We start from the raw sequence: 20895 nt of genomic DNA on the forward strand, positions 1-20895 counted from the left end.
TATATGAAACACAAACATGAGATCAGATTTAAAACAGAACTAACAGACCCAGATGGTGGAAATTTAGTCACTGCAGTAGAAAACTGTGATTTCAAAATTCCCTTCTTTTAATAAGCAAGTATCACTTTCAGGACACTCCCTCTATCTTACTGCTATCCTTCAAGCCCTCCTCACTATTCCTTTGTGTGAAATGTGTTACTAACAGCCCAAATTTCTGAAACTTCATTTTCACTTCAATACAAAGCAAAAGATGAGCTTTTCCCCTCTTCCTCCCTTGCTGTAAACAGAGGTGGAACTCAAGAGCACCCCAAATATCCCCAGCATGTGATTGCAAGCACTAGCTGTGTTGACAGAACAAACTAGACTGCAGGGACTGTGAGAAGGGAAAGACCTTGTCCTTTAGTCACAAGCATGGGACTTCACTGGCCCCACACAGGGCTCAGAGGACCAAGACAGAAAGGGCTGTCAAGTACTAAACACTGCAGTCATTCCTTTCCACAGGCACCTAAACCCTGCTGAAGTAACTGCAGAGTGCACTGGCTTTAGGGATATTTTTAATTACAAGACTTGCTGTTTTGATCAGCCCAAATCCACACGTGGTTCCAATGCATCGCTTTGATGGACTGAAACTCTAACACAACTCAGTGTGAGAGCCTATTAAGGATGGAAAAAAAAAGTGTTAAATTCCTACCATTCCTACTTTCCTGAATAAATCAACAACATATGAAGATTTGAAAAATAAAATAAAAATCTTTAATTTTTTAAAATTTTAAGAGAGCTCCAGAAAATGTGTGTAAGGTAATTAACTTCTTTTCTCTGAAGTCAGTAATGGCAGTGAGTTATGGTGTAAGAGAAGAGGAAGAAACCTACTGCAATTGTGGAGGTGCTACCATTAATTCAAAGTACAAACCATGCCTTAACCAGACAAAATTTTCATGTTTTTCTAATAAACAGAAGGCACAAGGTGAAATGAAGTTTTCTACATTTAAAAATTTGAGTCCTGGACTTTTGGTCAGGTTTGCCACTATTACCATTGGATTTGAAATTCCAAGTCACACTCTTCTCACTTAAATAAGACATACTTCTAAATATAGTCAGAGTTCTCCAGAAGCATTTACCTTCCTTTATCTTAGTTCATCATTAGAAAAATGTGGGTTTTGTACATCCCCACCATAAGATCATGTCTGATTAACACCAGAACAAGCAAGCAATTGGCTTCAAGCATTTGAGGTAAAGTTGATTTAGCCTTACTTTGAATTGAACTATCTAGCTTTAACAAGAAAATGAAAAAACACATGGACCTAAACATATCCTCTTCTAATCTAAGATCAAGAGTAACTTATTGCACCCATGTATCAGGAAAATCTAGATATAAGTCAGTCAGAGTAATCACTGTCAAAAATATTTTATTTAAAGAAAGAGGCACCCAAAAGACAAAGCAGCTGTTTTTAAGACTTTACTATTAACAAGCAAAACATGTCATTGATCTTCTCTATAACATTTCTATAGTTAGATTTTTTTGTTTATTTGTTTATTTGTTTGTGTTTTCTTTGAAACATGTATTTTTAACACACATACTGAAAGGATAAAACTGTTTCCATACATAACTGTAACAGCCTCTACCTGAGATGAGAGTGAAGATCTTTAGGTTTTTAGCACTTCACTGAATAAGTCTCAAAGGTGTTTTATGGGATTCTTCCTTTTTCAACATTTCTCTGCTCTGTGTCCAGTACCCAAAGATGGGGAAAAGCAAAGAAGGGCTAGTTTCTATGCTCTGGAAAAGACCACACCAGCTAGCAAATGATAAAAACTATATTACTTGATCTCTCAGCCCTTTATAGAAGGGATTGTGAAATATTTTGTCTAAATTTGGCATTTTTTGAAAAGGCAATAAATAATGCAGTCTTGACACCTTAAGTTCATTTTTGCACCAAAACCTGGGGTCAGACCCTTAGTGAATAAACTTTTTAATGTGAACAATGAGTCATATCTGTTCTAAGTCACATTTGTTCCAACAAAAACAAAAAAACCCAAAAAAAACCCCAAAAAAACCAACCAAACAAAAAAACACCAAAAAACCACTACAATTTTTATCCATTATTGCCCCTCCAAATCCAGCTTAACATGGAAAGCTGGAATGCAAAATATCAGTGTGTCTGGACAAAGTTGTTGATTTCAAGCCCACTTATTATCAAGTCAGTCAACTCCGCCCAGAATGACATTTGTAAGTTGTCACTGTGTCTCGCAATTGCATTTGTGATAACTGGAAATTAACTTTATAAAGTAAGCCAGTTAAAAAGACAATTTCAGAGACTAGGCTGAGCAAGCCTTCAGATAAGAAGAGTTAAACAGACAGTTCTACCTATTCAAGATGCAAGATTTATTTGTTCTTTTTCCTTATTAGTTCTGTGACTTTTTTTTTTTTTTTTTTTTGTCTAATTTGATGCACACTGAAAGATGCATATTAGCCACTAAAAACCAGCAGAACAATGGCAAGCAGGGTAGGATCTTTCTGGGATTTTAATTTCATAAGTCACACTTGAACTTGTGTGACTTAATTTCTTCTTTAATCTGACTTCTTCTTAAAATATAAAAGCTTATTAAAATGCATAAAAAGTTTTGAAACCTTTCTCTTCCATATACAAAAAGGGGAAAATAGTAACAGCTCTGACTTCTGAGTTAGTGATGCAGAGATGTGTCTCCTTAGAGGTCCAAAGACCTTGGGTGAGGTTCCAGGCAGTGTTTGTTTTATTCAGTGTTTCAGCCCCTCAGTAGGAAGTGGCCCTTGCAATGGGCTTTTCTGAGGGAGTGCCTTGCAAAAAGGGAAGTCTCTTGAATCAATTTCTCATTGTAGTCCTACATCAAGACACTCTCCAGTGCTGATCTGTCCCCCTTCTCAGGCCAAACGATGCAGAGGTGCCCAGGGTTTAATAAGCATTAAGATCAAGGTAAGTTTTGAAAAAAAGAATGTAAATGGTACTCCTCTTTTGACTCTTCAGCTACTAAGAGATTTAAACTTCATTTGACCTATATTGCTCATTTAATAATTTATTGATCAATTTCTACATTTTCTGCTATTAAATATGGGTTTGGGTTGGGGAGTGTTGAAAAGTATGACCTGACAACCTTAAATGAAGTCTAAGTTTTAGGTAGTCTTAATCAGACAAACAGTCCCAGTGATTTCCTTTACTTAAGACTGTGCATTAGAACAATGAATAAAAGATTTCACTGTTTAATGGTTGCATTTACTTTCCAAATTTGGCATAATGTAATTTTCAAGACCACCTCAAATTGTCTTTTTTGACAATTTTACTATTTATTGAAAAAAATTTATATAAAAGCTATTTCTTAAAAAGAAAAACTTTTGCATTTAGGATGATATAATAATCAGCCCCAGAAACTTTTCAAAAATAACTTTATTCAAACACGTATAATGCAGATTTAAAATTAAATAGTTTAATAGTCTGCCACTTGAATTAACAGCTTTTAAGTTTTATGAAGCTAGTTTAGCTATTTTCATTTTTCTTTCTCTGTCTACTTCCCAAATTAACCAGGTGGGTTTTGTACAAACAACATCTGCAGCTGCAGTGGTGGATGAGCTGGCAGCTCCTGTCAGTTCTATTCCCTTTCTTTCACTCCAGCAATGAACTACTGTAAACCAGACATAGCTGGGCACCAACCAACAGGTATCAGCTGTAGTTGAAGCTCGGAAATGAAAGAGATGGGACAAATTAAAAAAAAAAAAAGTGGAAAATATGTGCAGTATTTTTGAAAGCCCCATTTTTGACAGGACACAGCTTGGATAGAATTTGGGGGTTTTTGTTTGTTGTTTTGCATTATTGTTATTTTTTATATGATTTAGATCGTTGAGATAATTTCTTTCTCACTAGATTAACTGGACTGTCTGCAAGTATATTTGGCCAGTGTGCATTTTTTCAGAGACAAAAGAGCCAGAGAATCTTATTAGAAAAAAAATTGTCAGGCAATGAGTTTTATTTTGCACATCATGGACTGAATTTCAGCACCAAATGCTAACTCAGACCTCTTTGTAGCACAGGATGAGGAACACAAAGTCCTGTCTGCATACGTCTGAGAAGAAATGTTCTGTCTTTCAACTCATCTATGCTGGCATAAATAAAAATATGTATTCTTTGACAAGTTGTGAATCAAAAGCTTTTTATGTATAGACAGGTTTTGTTCCCTCCCGGTCACTTTGGGTGTAATTATGCTGCAGTGCTTTCACTTTACTGTTTTTTATGGACTAATCAATTGTATATAAACATAAGAAATACCCTGTGGGGTCAGCCCAGCTGTCCTTCTGCTGTTCTGCCTGCAGCAGTGAGAACAGGAGATGTTACTCAGAAATAATCCCCAACTCTGCCCACCTCCTGCAGCCCATTCCCTAAGTATTCCCACAACACCTACAGCTGCTGAATTAGGGATGAGAGCTTGTGCATGCACCTCTAATAGTTTTTATGGTAGCTTTCCATGTACCTGCTTTCCATGCTTTTGCCTGCTCCTATTTGCAGCCTGCTCACACTGTCCAGCATCCCGGCGTCGGTGGGAGAAGGTGCACGTGCTCACTGCACACTGAGTGGAGAAGTGCCCCTCAGTCCTGCACAAAAGGTACTCCTAGCAGCAACTCACCTTGGGGAAACAGCACTGCTCTCACCTGAAATGCCTTTCTTCGACTCAGTTTGGTTGGCTTTTTTCTGAGCTTGTTCAGACTTGCTTTAAAAGACTTCTTTGTCTGCCCCTGTGTGTCCAACTATAAATGCATTAATATTGCTGCACAAATTATGTCAATTTTTGTTTCTAACACCAAAAGACGTTGCTACTGTAAGATTTATTTTGTTCCTTTTCCTGTTCCACATCCCCTTTTGACTTGTTTTTTCAAAAAATTCATGTTAATATTAGCCACAGGTATCTTAACTTGCTTAGTGTTTTCCATCCTCATTTTTCCATTTCTGCTTATTTAAACAAAGTACTTACGTGTTCCTAGGACTGTTTTTGATTGCTGCATTCCATGGAGAGAGATGAGCCACTATGTGTTGAATAGTAAACCATCAAAATTTCTTTGTTTTTATTTTATACTTTTCCTGACTTTTTCCTCTTGCCACACACCATACTGTTCTAGGAGCACAGCAATAATGGCACAGCTCACCCCTTCCCTCTCCAGACAATTAGAACTGTCTTCTTACCAGGGCACATCAAGCAGGAGAATTTACTCTTTTTTTGGCTGGCCATGTGCATAGTGTGATTTGCACACTGTAGCTGCTGCTGGTGCTACAGCTGAGATAACTCCAGAATGAACAGCATGGGGAAACCTCTGCCTTACAGCTTTCTGCTATGATTTTTTCACAGCATGTCATAAACAAAGGCAGCATTTGTTGAGTGGCCTCTTTTTCACTGCATTGTGATAAAACAGCATTATAAATTAATCTGTATATGTATGTAATTTTAGGTGTATGTGTATTTCTTTTCTCCAGGAAACCTCATTGTAGATTTTTCTGATGTGCTGAACATGCACACGTTTTCCTCTACATGAGCAGTGCCACTTATTAGCCAATGTATTGTGACCCTTTTGATATGGCTCCAGGTGCTGATCCCTGGATACACTATGTCTGAGAATTTAAAAGTGAAAACAATCACAGCCAAGATAAATCAGTTAGTGAAAGTCTCTGAACATGGAGGCATATAAACACAGAAGATATCAAATATTGTTTTACATTAAAGCAACCTCTGAATGAGACTCTTCAGAGAAATAACAATGTTGTCTTGCTAAAACCAACTTTGACCAATCTGAATCTCTTTGCTCACTGTATTCCAAATTTAGCAAACACCTGAAATTCTCTTGCTGATACTTTTTCAAATGGCAGGATTCATCTCTTAAGGTTCATATCCTCCTAAACCAGGTCACAGTCTAGAAATGACAGTTCTCTATGGTCACAAGAGGCCAGATAACACATACAAGTAGAGCTACTGGGCTTAAGTCTTGTCATGGTTATGTCAGGTGGGAACTGCCTAAGCACTTGCAGTGTCAGTGGTGTCATATCTGTGCTGTTGGCTTGCAACCAAAGCTGTGCTGTCACTCAGAGCCAGTGCTCTGTGGCACATGTTCTCTCTGGCCCTGGCACCCAGTCAAAGAGTGGGCTTGAATACAAACATCCTGGCAACAGCAGGGACCAGTCAACAAGACCTGTCAAATAGATGTCATTTCATATTTACCTTTTGTACTTTAGACACCTTTTAAGCATCTAGGTGACTGTTTCCTAATATTTCACAGATGCAAAATGAAAACATCATGTTCTAACATTTTCAACCAAACTTGGAAGTAAAGAGTCTCAGTTTCCTCAGACCTGCAGCCCAAAACATTTGCTATGGCACGCGTTGCAGTCATTCCTGTCCTGCTGATATTAAACTTTTTCCAACATAAGACATTGTTTTCCACAATCCTGGCAACTGGAAAAGAAGACATAAAGGGTAAGTACGCTATTAACAGTTCATCCTGTGCTAACCTTCCCAGATGTCTAATCTGAACTTGTCAAGGCACTTTCTACAGCTCAGAGAGAGAAACAGAGACCTGCAGTAGGACAGGTGTCCAAGACAGGCCAAAGTGTCAATGAATTTTGAGAGCTGCAAAGAGCAGCATGATTCCCATCGCTGAAAGTCATATTCAACAAAGCTCAGAAATTCCTCCTCCATGCATGAACAGAGGTCATGGTGGAGCTACTGGGCATGCAAGCCTTGCTGAGAGACAATTCCTTAGTGTACACAGTGGAGGATCCTCTCTCTATGTAATATCATTGTAATTGCAGATGCACTTAGGCTACGTAATGTTTTGTGGGCCACCAAGGATGATTCAAGAGTTATTTTGTCCTGGAACAATAACCTGACAAACGAAGAAACCAAGAAATACACTGTGAAGTATATTTTGAGTTATAAGTTCTTCAATACCACTAAGGAAAAGAAAGTAAGTTCTTCAGAGGTTGCACATAGTGTAAAGTAAAATAATATATTGCATTATTCAGTAGATGAGTTTGCACAGTTTCTCTTTCAATACTTAGGACTGTCTGCCTTCATGGAATTTCTTCTTCCTCTTCTTAGGAAAGACTGCAGGAGAAGGAAAAGATAATACGTCTTCAATTACACTCTGGTTTTAATGCTAAAGTTAAGACACAACTTTTTGTAAAAGAAACAGAAGACACAATTGAGGAGAGTGACTGGACAGAACTTACTTACAAGGCACCTCCAGGTCAGCTATTTCCTGCTTGTTGTTAGGACTTTCAAGCACTTATGATAATCTCCTGTCTTACTTGGAGAATTTCTGAAATCTCATTATTATCTTCTGCTACTTTTTTTTTTGTACAGATATGGTAAGAATATGGTTCATAATACCTTGAGATATTGCAGAATTATTTCCTTTATTAGATATCTTCAGATTCAGAAAACTCCAGCTCTGCTGAGCAAGATGTCAGTATGACCCAAACACTCTTTTCATTTTCCCTAGCAACTCATGTATCATAAAGATTGCCTTCTGTATCCCATTATTTCAGCAATTCTTAAATGATCAGAGATTTTAATTTATTTTTAAGTGGGTTAGTAAGGTTTTGATGTTAGTAGCTGATAAGCTTCCCAGTCTTCACTGTCTAAAAAACAAAAATATCTATTTTTTCTCATATAGTACTTTTTCATGCTTCTAGAAATAAGCCAGTATAATGGGTTTGTAAAGGCAACCATCAGGTTGTTATTCAGAAATCAATTTACAGTGAACATGACTTTCTTTTTACCATTTCTTTGTTGCAGTTTACATTCAGAATCTTTCGTGCATCATATATAACATTTCTTTTTTCAATTGCACCTGGCACATCAAAGCAGAAGCTCCTGAAGATATCCAGATCTTTTTCTCATACAAGTAAGGATGTTTTGCAAAATAAGTATGAAACCATGATTTTGAACTAAGTCTTTGAATTTAAAAAAAATAAAAAAAATATTTCCTTCTCACAGACATGTAGGAAAGGTTTTTGCATGCCAGCAATATATAAAAAATGCAAGGAAGAAAAATATTGGATGCTATATGAAACAAATGCATTTCCAACCATCAAGGAAAATAAATTTAAATATAACTGTGAGGAATCTGACAAATAGTTCAAGAGGACCATCTTATTACAAATCTTTCACACCTCAGACAGTAGGTAAATATTGTCTATTATTCTATATTATTAAAAGTTTGTTTATTGGTTACTTCATGAAAAGCAAAAAAGGAAATAAGCATGACAAAATCATAATATTAATTCTAACTATTTTGCCATTCATCTTAGTGTGAATTTGCACAAAGATGAAACAAAATGGATTAGGCCAGAAGTATTTTTAATTTTTTTTCCTGATTTAATAACATTGTTTATCTATAATTTTAATTTAAAAAATATAGGCTAATGTGAGGAAACAATATTTATAAGCATTGCACCCTTGTTTCTCCATTTTTTTCTTTTCTATCCTTTTTTATAGTGCTGAGCAAATGTGATTAAGAAAAAGAACATAAATAGTCACAAGTCTCGTTTGTAACCTGAATTTAAGAATATGAATGTTCTCAAACATTAGTAGCATTTTTATTTATGTTTTAAGTTAGAAATAACTAGGCAGTTATTTTTAATTATTGAGAGTTTTGAATGATCATATAAAATTACTTTTCCTAACTTCCCTGGTAAGTTTGAATTAATCTCATGGGTAAGAAATTCACCTGAAATTTAGCAAAGATTGCAAATTTAAATGCCTTTTAAGTCTTTAACATGTTGATCGTCTTCCAGACCTGTAACCAGGGAATTAGTCATAGCTCAAGGGATTGCAAAAATATAATTCAAAACTCTAAATATTTATTCTGAGTTAGATTTCATCTAACCTTTTCTAAGACATTAGAGTTGTTTGCTTACCTAAATCTTTACACTGAAATCAGAGCCAGCTATAATCTGACATATGACAGAAGGATGAGATGAAATTGCTGCCTATTCTTGACATCCTTACAGAAGGGAGAATGGTCTGGCAACCGTCTTTTAGAGACTAAACATAAACCCCCTGCTTCTTCCTCTTCTCATGGCTCATGTCTCTTCAGGGCCCGTGGTGTGCCCCCACCCTCAAAGGCTGCTAGAGCAAGCACAGCAGCTGCATGGACCCGTCGTGCTGACACTCACCCTCGCTGCCTCTCTCTGGCTTTTCTCATATTGCAGACCTGTCACCCCCAGACCTCACTGACCCTGTCCGCAGAAACTTGCCATGCACTTCTGCCTCTGCTGGGAGGGATTTTTCAGAAAAGTCCAACTGGAGTTCCTCCTTTCACAGAAATGCAGCAGCAGCTGAGAAGGACTGAGGAGGCCTGAGTACTGAGCACACACTCAGGAGCAGTGCTCTAACACTTGCCATGCTAAAAAATAACTATATAGATTTTATTATATTAATCCAAGGCTGAAATCCTGGGAACCCAAACGTCCCTTATTTCCAATACTGTACTTCCTCCAGAGCAAGTGCTTGCTTGCTCCTCTACAGGAGAGAGAGAGATATTTCTTAAGTGTCTGCAGAAATCTTCCTGTGTTGAATCAGAGAAATTCTCTGGGCAACAGGTTGTTCTGAGAAATTGTGGATGCCCCATCCCTGGAAGTGTTCAAGGATAGGTTCAATGGAGGTTTGAGCAACCTGCTCTAGTGAGAGGCGGCCCTGCCCTGGGCAGGGGATTTGGAGCTAGATGGTCCTTAAGGTCCATTCCCAAACCCTTCTAAGATTCTATGAAGAATTTCTAAGTGCCCCTTCTGTAACCCCTCTGTGAGAGATTAAATTCCATTTTTTTAAAGTAATAATACCAGTACTGTGGGTAGAAAAAACCCATGTATCCTACATGACATGGAGCCAATAGCAGACTCAAGGTCTCCTCAACACCAACACTGGCTCCGGAGAAGGCCTTCTTCTCCTTCCCACTCTTTCTGCCTTTCCTAGAAAGATATGTGAAAAACCCCAACTACATCCCTTTGTTTTGAGGCACTTACTGAGCAGCAACTTCAAAGAAAATGTGTCACTCACTAGACTGTCTTCTTTGGGTGGGGCAAATTCTGAAACACTTATTAAGTTGTTTGTCCTACAGCCAGTTCTTATAAGCCCTAGAAAAACACTTAATACACCCAAGGATAGCTCAGCTACACTTTGGGGGCATAAAATAAGCAGGATGGCTTCTGCGGTGGTGTTAGAAACAAAAAAGGTTTAATAAAGGCAAAATAACAAACAGAAAAACTCGAGCCAGGTACAGAGGTCTGCCCCTGGTAGAAACACTTCACACAAAAGCCCCTCTTCTCCTTTGTTCTGTTCTTTTCTACTTGATTGATCAGGTGGGACTTTTTGGCTTCTATCCAATTAGGTGTTCTCTGGTGTTTGGTGAAGTCCCTGAGGCCCTATGAGGTGGCTTTCCACCTAACAGTTGAGAGAAGCTTCTGGGCTTCTTTCCTTTTTTGGGGGACAAAGGTTAGTTTTTGCCACTCTGTCATTAGGAGGCGCATTCCTACAAACACTCAGCTGTGTATTTTAAGAACTGATGTACTTTCATTTGTTTTACATCTGTTTAAATAGGAGAAAGAGCATGAGGTACAGAAGGTCTCTCTGTGCTCTTTATTTTTCAGAGAAGCTGAACCCACCAATCAACGTCTCAGTTTTGACTGAAAACACAAGTATTAAAATTCACTGGAAACCTCCACCTACTATTGGTTCAGCAAAGAAAAAGTGTTTTTTGTACCAAGTGAAAATAACAGATCACAAGGTAATCAGTTTCCCTGGTAGTACACTTAGTCTATACGACATAACTTCCACAAAAACAAGGCATACTTCGAATGAAAAAGAATTTAATCTCAAACAAACTTTAAAGAAATCCCATTGTCTTTAATGAATAATCCAACATGTCTTTCTAATAAAAATGAAAAATCAGTACATTTTATAAAATCTTTCAGAGTCAGGCTTGCATTGAAGTGAATTTGAAGTTTTTGTCTTCTATATTAAATTTGAATTGTACATTATTATCACATAGATCGTATTGACCTTTTTTTTACAGAAAAAGAAGTATCATCAGAAAGCTAGGAACGGTTGTCAAGTACCATGGAAAACAAGATTAGAATTTGAAATTCTGGTTAAGTCTGAAATCAACAAGGCAAAACTCAGTAATAAGGAAAATCCTATGATTAGGAAATACAGGTCAAATATGTCAACACAAAATAAGGAATTAAAATATAGGAGTCATCACAGAAGAAAGAAGGTTGTGGACTGCATTGAACCACAGACTGAGTCAATCATTCTGTGTTAGGCAAAGGTCAAATGTTATTCTAGTGTATATGACCAGCATGTCACATGTAAGATGCAGGTTGTGACTAAGTTGCCCATCTAGATGCTGAGTTTCGCCTGAAGTTTCATATTGTGCTTTGGGTACCACAAAATATTAATAGACACCAGAACTAGAAAAGCTTTAAAGGGAAGAGAAAGAAGTGACATGGTGCACAGAGTCAAATCCACACCACATCAGTCAGTATGAAGAGAACAGATCATACTTTCCTAACACCAGAGAAGCAAAGATTCCATGCTTCTCCATGTATGAGATTCATACTTTCTACTTCTTTGCAGCCTTTTAGCATCACTTTTAACTTCTACAAGCAAGAACTTTCTCTCTTTCTTGTTACCTCTAAAATTTTTTTAACACTGTTTATTTATAGAAGTTTGCTTCAGTATTTAAAAATTATTAGGGATTATTTAAAGATCCCTCTGCTTTAAATTCCACCATTTCATGTTTGGACTTGATCTTTTGAAGTGATGTGCTTTTTTTTCATAGGGACAATTAAAGATGTTTCAGGATAGCCACAAAAACAGTGGATATTCTTCAGCTGAAAGATGAATTTCATTCTAACAAAGAAGCAAGTGTAGCACACTACCCACACCAAAATCTTGAAACTTGCAGTTCCATAGTTACTGTGTTCATCCTATATGTAGTGTGATAAAAAATGAAAGGGGAATCAGTGTTTTCAAATTCCTAATGTCCTGCCATAAATGATACCGCCTTGCATCTTATCAGTTCCAGTCTCTCTTCATGTTCAGTTCTGAGTTTTAACACACATCAGATGAGAGTTAAATTGTATCTAGACATAAGAACTAGTTCTGAAAATCTCTTCCTACTAGTTAGAGATGTAAATAGTGGTATTTGACATCCCTAGTTTATATCTGTTTGAACTGCAATGCAAAATATTTTAAAGTAATCCCCTAAACCTCTCTTGATAGATTGCAAATGTCACTGCAGAGAACTATAAGTATCCATTTCATAAGCCAGCAAAAAGATGTACAGCACAAGTGAGGGTAAAGAAAGAGATTTGCATAGCAAACAAGATCTGGAGTGAATGGAGTGAACCAGTAATTATTTATGATGGTAAGTTATGTACTTACTACTCATAACTGTTTTCATGGTTTATGTTATTACCATTCCCTGTCTTTACTTCATTATTGCCTCTGTTCTTCTCCAGGCTGGTATTGGGGCATAACTGTACCTAGGGGTCCATGGCACACACCAGGCTCAGGCGGCTCTGCTGTAAGGAGAGTCCTTAGTCTGAGTTCTACTTCTGTGGTCTTTACAGAACTGCTGTCCTGAGTTAAGTTACACCCGACTCTCGACAGCCTTTAGGAAATAATAATGGACAGCAGCTGACTAGGTCCTAACCCCATCATCCCTCCACCCTGTTGCCTTGCCCTGCAAAGGATAGCCCACACATCTCTAAAAATACTTTCAACTGGCGTTAGTAAGCCAAGAAATCCACAAAAGTCCTACCATTCATCAAACCATACAGCCTTTAAGGACTAAGTCCAGAATGTCCCTTATTACACCCATGGAATAATTTTATATCTGACAGAGATGGGAAATGGTTTAGCTCTTATTTAAATATATGTGCTCTGGCCCCAAAAGCTCACACAAGCACAGAGTAAACAAGAGCCTTGCAATACTTTTCCTTCAACCTCTATGAAGAAAACCCTTAACACTGGTGTGCTTTCCATGACGAGAAAAAAGCCTCCACATGCAGAAGCTTCCTGCCATAAGATCAGGGAGAGGGGAAGTAGTACAGTGGTGTGAGGCTGTATTTATAGAGAAAAACGTGAGTGTCGACACACACACAAAAAAAAAAAATAAAAACAAAACTATAATACTATGGATGGTAAAACAAAACATGGTGAGTTTCATTATTTAATACAACAGACTATATTTTGGAATATGTCCTCTTGATCTTTGAGCTTCAAATACATATTTTTCTGAGGACAGGAAATACCAGGCGAGACATTATGTTTGAATGGTTTGAATGTAAATTCACTTATAGAGTTTACTGGATACTGGATGCCTGCTCTGTCAGATGCCTCATTGAATCCCACTGGTCTGCTGGAAGCTTTCTTGGCCTAAATTCATTCATTTAATTTCAAAAGCATTCCACTTGTGAAATATCTGGAGAAAGAAACCTAATTGCCCTTCATTTTCCTTGTGCTGAAGGAGAGACATTTTCAGGCCAAAAGAGTCTTTAGAGATTCCCCTTTCTTCTCACTACAGACTGAGAGAGCCTAGGACCACTGCATGGCCTGGAAGGGGGCTGCCTGGTCTGTGTGCCTGGCATCAGGCCAGACACATCTGATGTGTAGACAGGGGAAATCAGAAGAGATCCTCTAGGAGGAGGTATGTAGATTTACTCATTCCCAGCCAGCCTTTCAGCAGAAGAAGGAAATGGAGTTGAACAGTCACCCACTCTGGTTCCAGCCTACCAAACCTTGCTCTCAGCATCTGCCAGTCTCCTTTAGCTGTTTCCAACACTACTGCCTTCCCAGCTTCCTTTACAGCTGTTGCTGAGGTTTGAGAATCACAGCATGTTTCCTCCACTTCAGGAAAGTTTATGATGAACAAGACCCCCATGGCACATAAGCTGTAATATCTGTATGTGTTCAGTGCAGCAGGATGATTTACCCTGGAGCATACTGCACATGTGGTGCAGCAATTTCCCTCCTTCCTACTCAGGAAGGATCAGTGGTTTTTATAAAATGAATCTGTGGACATATTCCATTGGAGGGTCAGGTGCTCAGCTAAATCTCTTTACATACCTCCTTTCATGCTGAGACAAATTTTTCTGTCAATTTTACTCTGTATTCTGTGGAAATTATTCTATTTGCTTCTAATTGGAAACATGTATAAATGGATATTGTGCATGTAACTGGAAAAGAAAAACATCTATTCTATATTTTTGTCTTGGAATGTGTCGATTTTTCTGGTATTACAGGATCTCTTTCTACTGAAAGTCTTGAAGAAGCTTGGCATGACCTGCTTTCCGTTTGCATCTCCTTGACATTCTATTGTTTCATCTAGGAAATGTGCAGCATTTCTTTAATAGGGCATTTTAAAAAGGCATTTTAGCCTTTATTTAAAAAAAGCTGAAACATCAAAATGAAATAACATAATTCAAAACATAACTAAAATATTTGTTCTGAAATGTTCCTTTGACATGAAAAGAATTTGCTAATTTTCTCATGAGGAAAACATTAATTCTCCTTTGGAATTAGCATATGCCCTCAAAAAAAACCTTCACAATTTAACCTGAGCTGAGCTGTTTACTAGAGAAACTTTCTGCTAAAAAAAGAAATGTTTAATCAGCTTATTCATATGTAGAAACTTGAAATAATTGGTCTAATTTTTAGAGCTGATGAGCATTCATAGATCACTTTGAAGTTTGTAGTAATTCAGAAGTGTTCTGCATTTTTGCAAACCAAGCCGCTTGTTTTGGTTTCAAAGTTCTGTTATTTCTGTCAAACTTAAAGCATTTGCATCTGAAAAAAAAACCTGAACAAACCCCACCATGAAATGGTCTACCCAAAAGAATATGTGTGCTTCTTTTTCTTGCTGCTTTCCAAAATGCAAGAAGTAAGAAAGCAGGAGAAGCAAACCTCTTTGTGGTTCAGCTGATGATAAGAACAGGACTTCCTCTTCTCCTGGGTGTGTGCATGATAGAGGGTTAGCAGAATGATGCAGGGAAATTACCACAAACTGAAAAAAAAATCTACTACACAGTCCCGAGGTGATTCAGAATAAGTTTTCTGAGCCCTCATCTCAGACAGCAAGAAGAAAGTAACTTCCTTTTGATCTTAAAGTGAATCAAGAGTGGTTTTGTACTTTAAATAAGGCATATTCTTAAAAGTTCTGCCCACAAGTTTCTGAGTTTTTTCTTGGTTTCATATGAAATTTGTGGAAATAAATGGGTTCAAACTCAGAACTTTTATTCTTTTATACTTTGATTTTTAATCTAGATTGATCCTAAAACCATTGTTTAACTGGCCTCAGACTTTAAATATTTTAAGAACTGTCCTTGCCTGGTTTTCTTCAAAATACTTAGTTAAAACCAGTCCAAACTAGTTGTGGTTCTGAAGCTAGATATTAAACAAGAAATAAAATTTCCCAGAAAAACCTTTCTGAGTCAACCAAATACATTGCTATTTTGGGTATTTTGGAGGAAGAAATGCAAGGTACAGAGTGGTAGTATTTGTTGAACAATATAAATATGTATTGATGGCATTTCTTTAGCACTATGCCAAGCAGGGCTAAAAAGGTAAGTATAATAGAAAACAAATGCTGCTTCTTGAATCAAAAAGAATATTTTGCTTGACAAAATGCTTTTATTTTCATTTTGCCTTAAATCAGTTACAGGTGTGCAGTGGTGAGGAGGCAGAAATGGGGGACCCATGGTGTGTGGAGATGGGAGGTGGCAGCAGTAGGAACTCGGGAGCAGCTGGAGCAGCAGCAGAAGTACCAATAGCAGACAGACTGAGGGTTTCATATCCAGAGGAATCAAGGCTGTGTGGAAACATCCAGTGGCAGGACAGGCCATGCCCAGGATATGAGAGCAGAATTCCAGGAAAAAGGAGGGAACAGAATGAAGCAAGAGGAAGTGTTGGACAAAGACAGCAAGGCTGAGGGCTAAAAGGAGGAAGGGGAGGAAGGAACAGTGCTGAAGCCCTTTTCCTCTACAAAATCTCCAGGAAATGTTTCTTTAAATCTGTGACTGTTCATGAATAGAGCAATATTTATGAGTCCATATGTAATTCATCAATTTATTAACTATCCTTGTCTCTCCCATATAATTAACATTACTTTTCCCTCTTCTTTTTCCTCTTTTTTTTTTTTTTTTTAAGAAAAGGCAGTGGATATCCTACTGCTAAGCCTCGCTTTGTTTTGTGCTCTGGCTTTCCTTGGAGGTCTGCTGATACATGCTTGTAGAAGGTAGTGTACATTTCTGATGATTGCATAAAATTCTGGTGGAAGAGGGGTCAGGATGAGAGCAAACCATAAAATGGATAAAATTCAAACACGGATTTTCTCAGGAAGCAGTTAATTGTGCTTTTCCAACTATTGTTCTAACAAACTAGTGCTTGATGTTATGACCTAGTGTAAGACACTGGCACTTGTAATTCTTCTCTTGCAGCTCCTACCACAATCCCCCACAGATCCAGTCTCATACCTTACTCTCTGATGCATTTCTGCCACTATAAATGAAATTTTTTAATCTTATTCTGACAGCTGACTTTCTATCTTCAGTGTGACTTTACCCCATGCTTTCACAGGTTCTGCATTCAAGGCCACCTATATTAATCAGACCACAGATGAACTGCATGTCATGCTGTCCAATTTCATTTCATAATCCATGTGTCTTATGAAAGCAGTCTTTCACTCTAAGCTGGAGAGTTTACTAGAAATAAAAGAGGGAAGTCAGGCTGGTGGAATGAATTTCCTTTGCTGTACTATTAATACCATCAGTAGAGCAAAGTGACAGTAGTGGCCCCACACCCACGAAGAGTTAATGCTGCTAACTCTCTATGCTGCTACTTTTTCATCTGGCAACATAGCTTTCCTATTGACATCTGCATATGGAAGCAAAGGCTTTCTCGAACTGAGAAATAAACTTGTCCAGGATAGAATGATAACTCAAGCTACCTTAATATTTGGAAGGTGCAGTATGTAAGTAGAGCCTCTATTAAAAGTAAACTTATTATTTAATTAGAAATTAATCATGATTCCTGATTTGTATAAAAGAAATTATCAATTTTTAATTATGGAAAGAGTGCATAGGAATACTTTTTTAAGCTACAGACACAGTAGCATGCTGCAAGTTCTCACTTTGCTTGGAAATATTATTTGAGTAGTAATAATAGGGTTTTTTATATACATCCAGTCCTTCTAAAACTCTTGCAGGTTGGAAACCAGTTAGACTAAAGAAGAGCTAGAGAAAATGTTGAGAAAAGTGTCTACAGTGAAAAGAAACAAAAAAAATGTTTAAATGGCTTTAGAAATAGTAGATGCCTGTCTTGGAACTGGAATATATATTACAAAGCATTAATGTGTGATCTGTTCCTGCAGACAAGAATAGTCGCGTGCCTGTATCACTGTCTTGCAGGTACAGATGCCTGGAAGTTTTAACCACACCTGTTCCACATCCTTCAAATAATATCAAAACGTGGTTAGCAGATGAGACTCACCACCAGGTAGTGTGTCTTTTTTCTCTCACCACATTGACACGCATGATGTTACTTGCAATCAGACGGTACAACATTGCATTTGGAGCAGCATGTAATTAAAACAAAACAAAAAGAAAGAGGGAAAAAGGTGTGTACAACATTTGTAGTGAAGCCAGAAGAGAACAGAATACCTTGTGGAGGTTACAGGCCAATGGTGTCAGTAGACAGGATGGAGAAAAAAATCCTCACTAAATCCCCACTAAAATGTCTAGTGTGCTCCATGGTGTTTCAGCATATCCACACTCAGTGGGCCAACATTTTAAGGAGTAATCACCCTGAGTCTCTGAGGAATAGTGAGTTATGGGATGTTGTAAATGTAAGCATGTCAGCCAGTTATCAAGGGGAATTTTCTGTGGCGATTTGCAAGTCACTGGCTGTGTGGCAGTAAATGTGCACATTCTAATAGCAGGAAGGAGGAGGCTGCATGATGCATGCAATATAACCTACCCCAGCTGTGCCCCTGCTTCAGGACAAAGCCACAAGCAGAAGTGTGTACTTTGGAAGAGCTGATGCCATATGAGTTCAGGTGCTTGCTTATCTCATGCCAGATTACAAGTCTTTAGTCAGCTTGGCAAAACAAGGACTAAATATTCACAGTATTTAGTGACTGTTGTTAATGGAGCTCCTTGGCTTGCACATTCAGTGTTTCTTATTGCTGTCCTTGTGTGAGTTGCAGGGAAAAATGTGCTAGTCAGGCAGTAGTTTAGACCTGTGTAACTTCAGAAAAGCTACACAGAGAACTGTGTGGTAGAAGGCACAGTAAGACTGCTTCTTACCTAGTTCTGCAACACATGAGAAGAAGCCACAGGTGTGCCCAAATTAGGGTTTTTTTGGTGGAAAACACCATTGAAATAGAAAACTGTAATGAGGATTTTCTCTGCTTTGTTTGCTCAAAATATTTGTTCAGGGTTTCTGCAGGATTTCTGTAAATTTTACTCTATCCTGCCATATTATTGTACTTAAACTGCAATATCAAAATATCTTCCAGTAGAGCATTCAGCCATTTAATTAGCAATTTCCAGCGTGTTCCCTTATGCTATTTTCTGCTGTTTTCTTTCCCAAGAGAAAGATGTATGCATTCCAATATTGTGTTTTGGGGCTTTTCTTAATAATATTATCTAAATGATTGCAAACTCTGACAGAAATCACAGATAATCTCAATCCAGGAATCATAATTTGAGTTGTGAGGCAAGAGGAATGGGTTGTTTTGTTTATTTCATCTTCTCAAAACAAATTTATGGGGGAAAGGATGTGCATATTCTATGTAATCAAATGACAAATTAAAAGATTGAAGTGTTTTGAACTTGCGCCTGGATCTTATTCCACAAGCATTTGTCTGGGTCCCAGAGCAGACTGTGCTCCTCTTCTTCACTACACTCATATTCCTAGAAAAGATCAAGAGCTTCGGAACTGGCTTGAGGCCAAATCTCTTATTCTCAAGATTCAGAATAATTTCTATGACAATTCTGGTCAATATAATTTGACCAAATTTGATGCTAAAGGTGACACACTGACCCTGAACTCAGCTGGTTAAAGAGTGTATTTATCACATCTTCTGTGCTAAAGTCCTTCTCACTCATTTTTTACCAGTAATTATGAACAAATTAACTATAATTTAATTTATAGTTATAGATAATTCCCATTGTTTCTATGAATATGGGCTGCAGAATAAAGAATCATCACCATTAGCTTTATATTCTGTATCTCCCTTCACATTAATACTGTGTAAACTGCTGTGTAGGGGTCTTTGTATTCAATATATAATCACACAAAACCCCTATATTTAATGTTGCTGACAGAGAAAGAAGCATTTTCTGTCCCCAAACTATTACAAAACCTTCAACAGAAGACTTCAGCATAGCTGGGGAGTCATTGTCTACATGATAGCAACAAGTTACTGGGATGACACTGTGATCTTTTGATTCAAGTGATTGTTGATGGCACAATGGTCATATCGGCCTGGAGAGTGCCAAGAAATAACGTTAAGGCTCAGAAAAACTAAACAAATTTGCCTGTGAGCAACCTTAGGTTGAGAGAGTAATTAATATAACCTTTGTATTAGAGTTGCAACAGAGTAAGTAATCTGCACTAATCCCAGATATATGCCCGATAAATTGAGTGCTTGTAAAAATGCACAGAATTTTTTAATATTGTGTATAATGTAATTTTTATCCAACAGCAACATATTTCAATGCAAATGAAGATGAACTCAGAGATTACTCTGGAAACACCAGAAGAGAGCAGAGATGAGAACATTCAACTTCAGAAATATTTGAAGGAATTTGTGTTAGAAGACCTATAGAGATGACATGCCTTTTTTATCTGCATGCAAGTGTACCTTTCCATAAGGTGGAAAATATTCTAACAGATCAAATAACACCTGATATGAGAGTTTGTCTGAGCCAAATAACTTGTGCTCTGACAACATGCAACTCTTAAAATTTGCTTTGCATCACAGACACAAAGCAGTATTTTGCAGTTTGTCTCAAAAAAAACCTGATCTTCAGACCACTAAAATTAGAGCATCTCAGAAAACATGAGAGGTCATGTTATTGAGGTCCACTTGGGTCCACATAATATTGAGGTCCACTTGGGTTAAAATGAAATTAGAGTTAATGTTTCATAATGCTACAATAGCTTCCAAGCAATGTCTGATAGATCAAGACCTTTTGAAGACTGGTTGTTCATACAAATCTCATACTAGCTATTCAACATCTGACTGAAGTGGTCATGAGAAATGGTAGAAGCAATAAATCTTGCTGTTTCTGGAAACAGCAAGAGAATCTCACAAGTATTCTCTGAAACTGAAAACAAAAAAAAAAAAAATCCCTTTCTGAGTCACTGCATTGTGTAAATACACATCAACCAGAAAGGAGAGACACGTGTGAAGACAAGGTCTTTTAATGTTGTAGACTTTGCAGTTGGTAAAATAAGTTAAACTTGAAGAGAAAACTTCAGATGAGGTAAAGAAAACAAAGTTTTCTGCTGTATTGTGATTTTTTAAAGTAAGTTTAATTCAGAGAAGTTATAAGTTCAGAACTGACAAATTTTTGCTATTTGTTTTTCCCTATCCTATTAAAGAATCTTTCCTACTGATTCCATGAGGTGATGAGCTATGCTAGTTCATTTTCATGTATACAATCAGGGCAGATTATTCTAACTCTTAGCTAGGATTGTGTTTGTTTGACTAGAAGAAAATTAATTGATTTTGCAAGGAAGGCGTTTGTTTTCTGAAAGTGGGAAATCCAAATCAATGATGGACATAATTTTCTGGAAGGTTTGGAAGATACTTAA

At 37.4% G+C, this 20895-nt stretch overlaps 1 protein-coding gene across 1 annotated transcript; it reads left to right on the top strand.

The window, feature by feature from the left end:
• The first annotated feature begins 6380 nt into the window (after positions 1-6380).
• On the top strand, positions 6381-19903 carry LOC121345351 (interleukin-5 receptor subunit alpha-like). Its single transcript, XM_041422162.1, has 10 exons — positions 6381-6483; positions 6819-6973; positions 7108-7255; positions 7807-7915; positions 8008-8195; positions 10659-10795; positions 12295-12439; positions 16222-16309; positions 17481-17568; positions 19781-19903. The coding sequence occupies exons 1-10, from the start codon at positions 6381-6383 to the stop codon at positions 19901-19903; spliced, it is 1284 nt and encodes a 427-aa protein (XP_041278096.1).
• The last annotated feature ends 992 nt before the right edge of the window (positions 19904-20895 follow it).

Source organism: Onychostruthus taczanowskii, unplaced genomic scaffold (assembly GCF_017590055.1).
Source record: "Onychostruthus taczanowskii isolate IOZ18803 unplaced genomic scaffold, ASM1759005v1 scaffold71, whole genome shotgun sequence".
NCBI lineage: Eukaryota > Metazoa > Chordata > Aves > Passeriformes > Passeridae > Onychostruthus > Onychostruthus taczanowskii.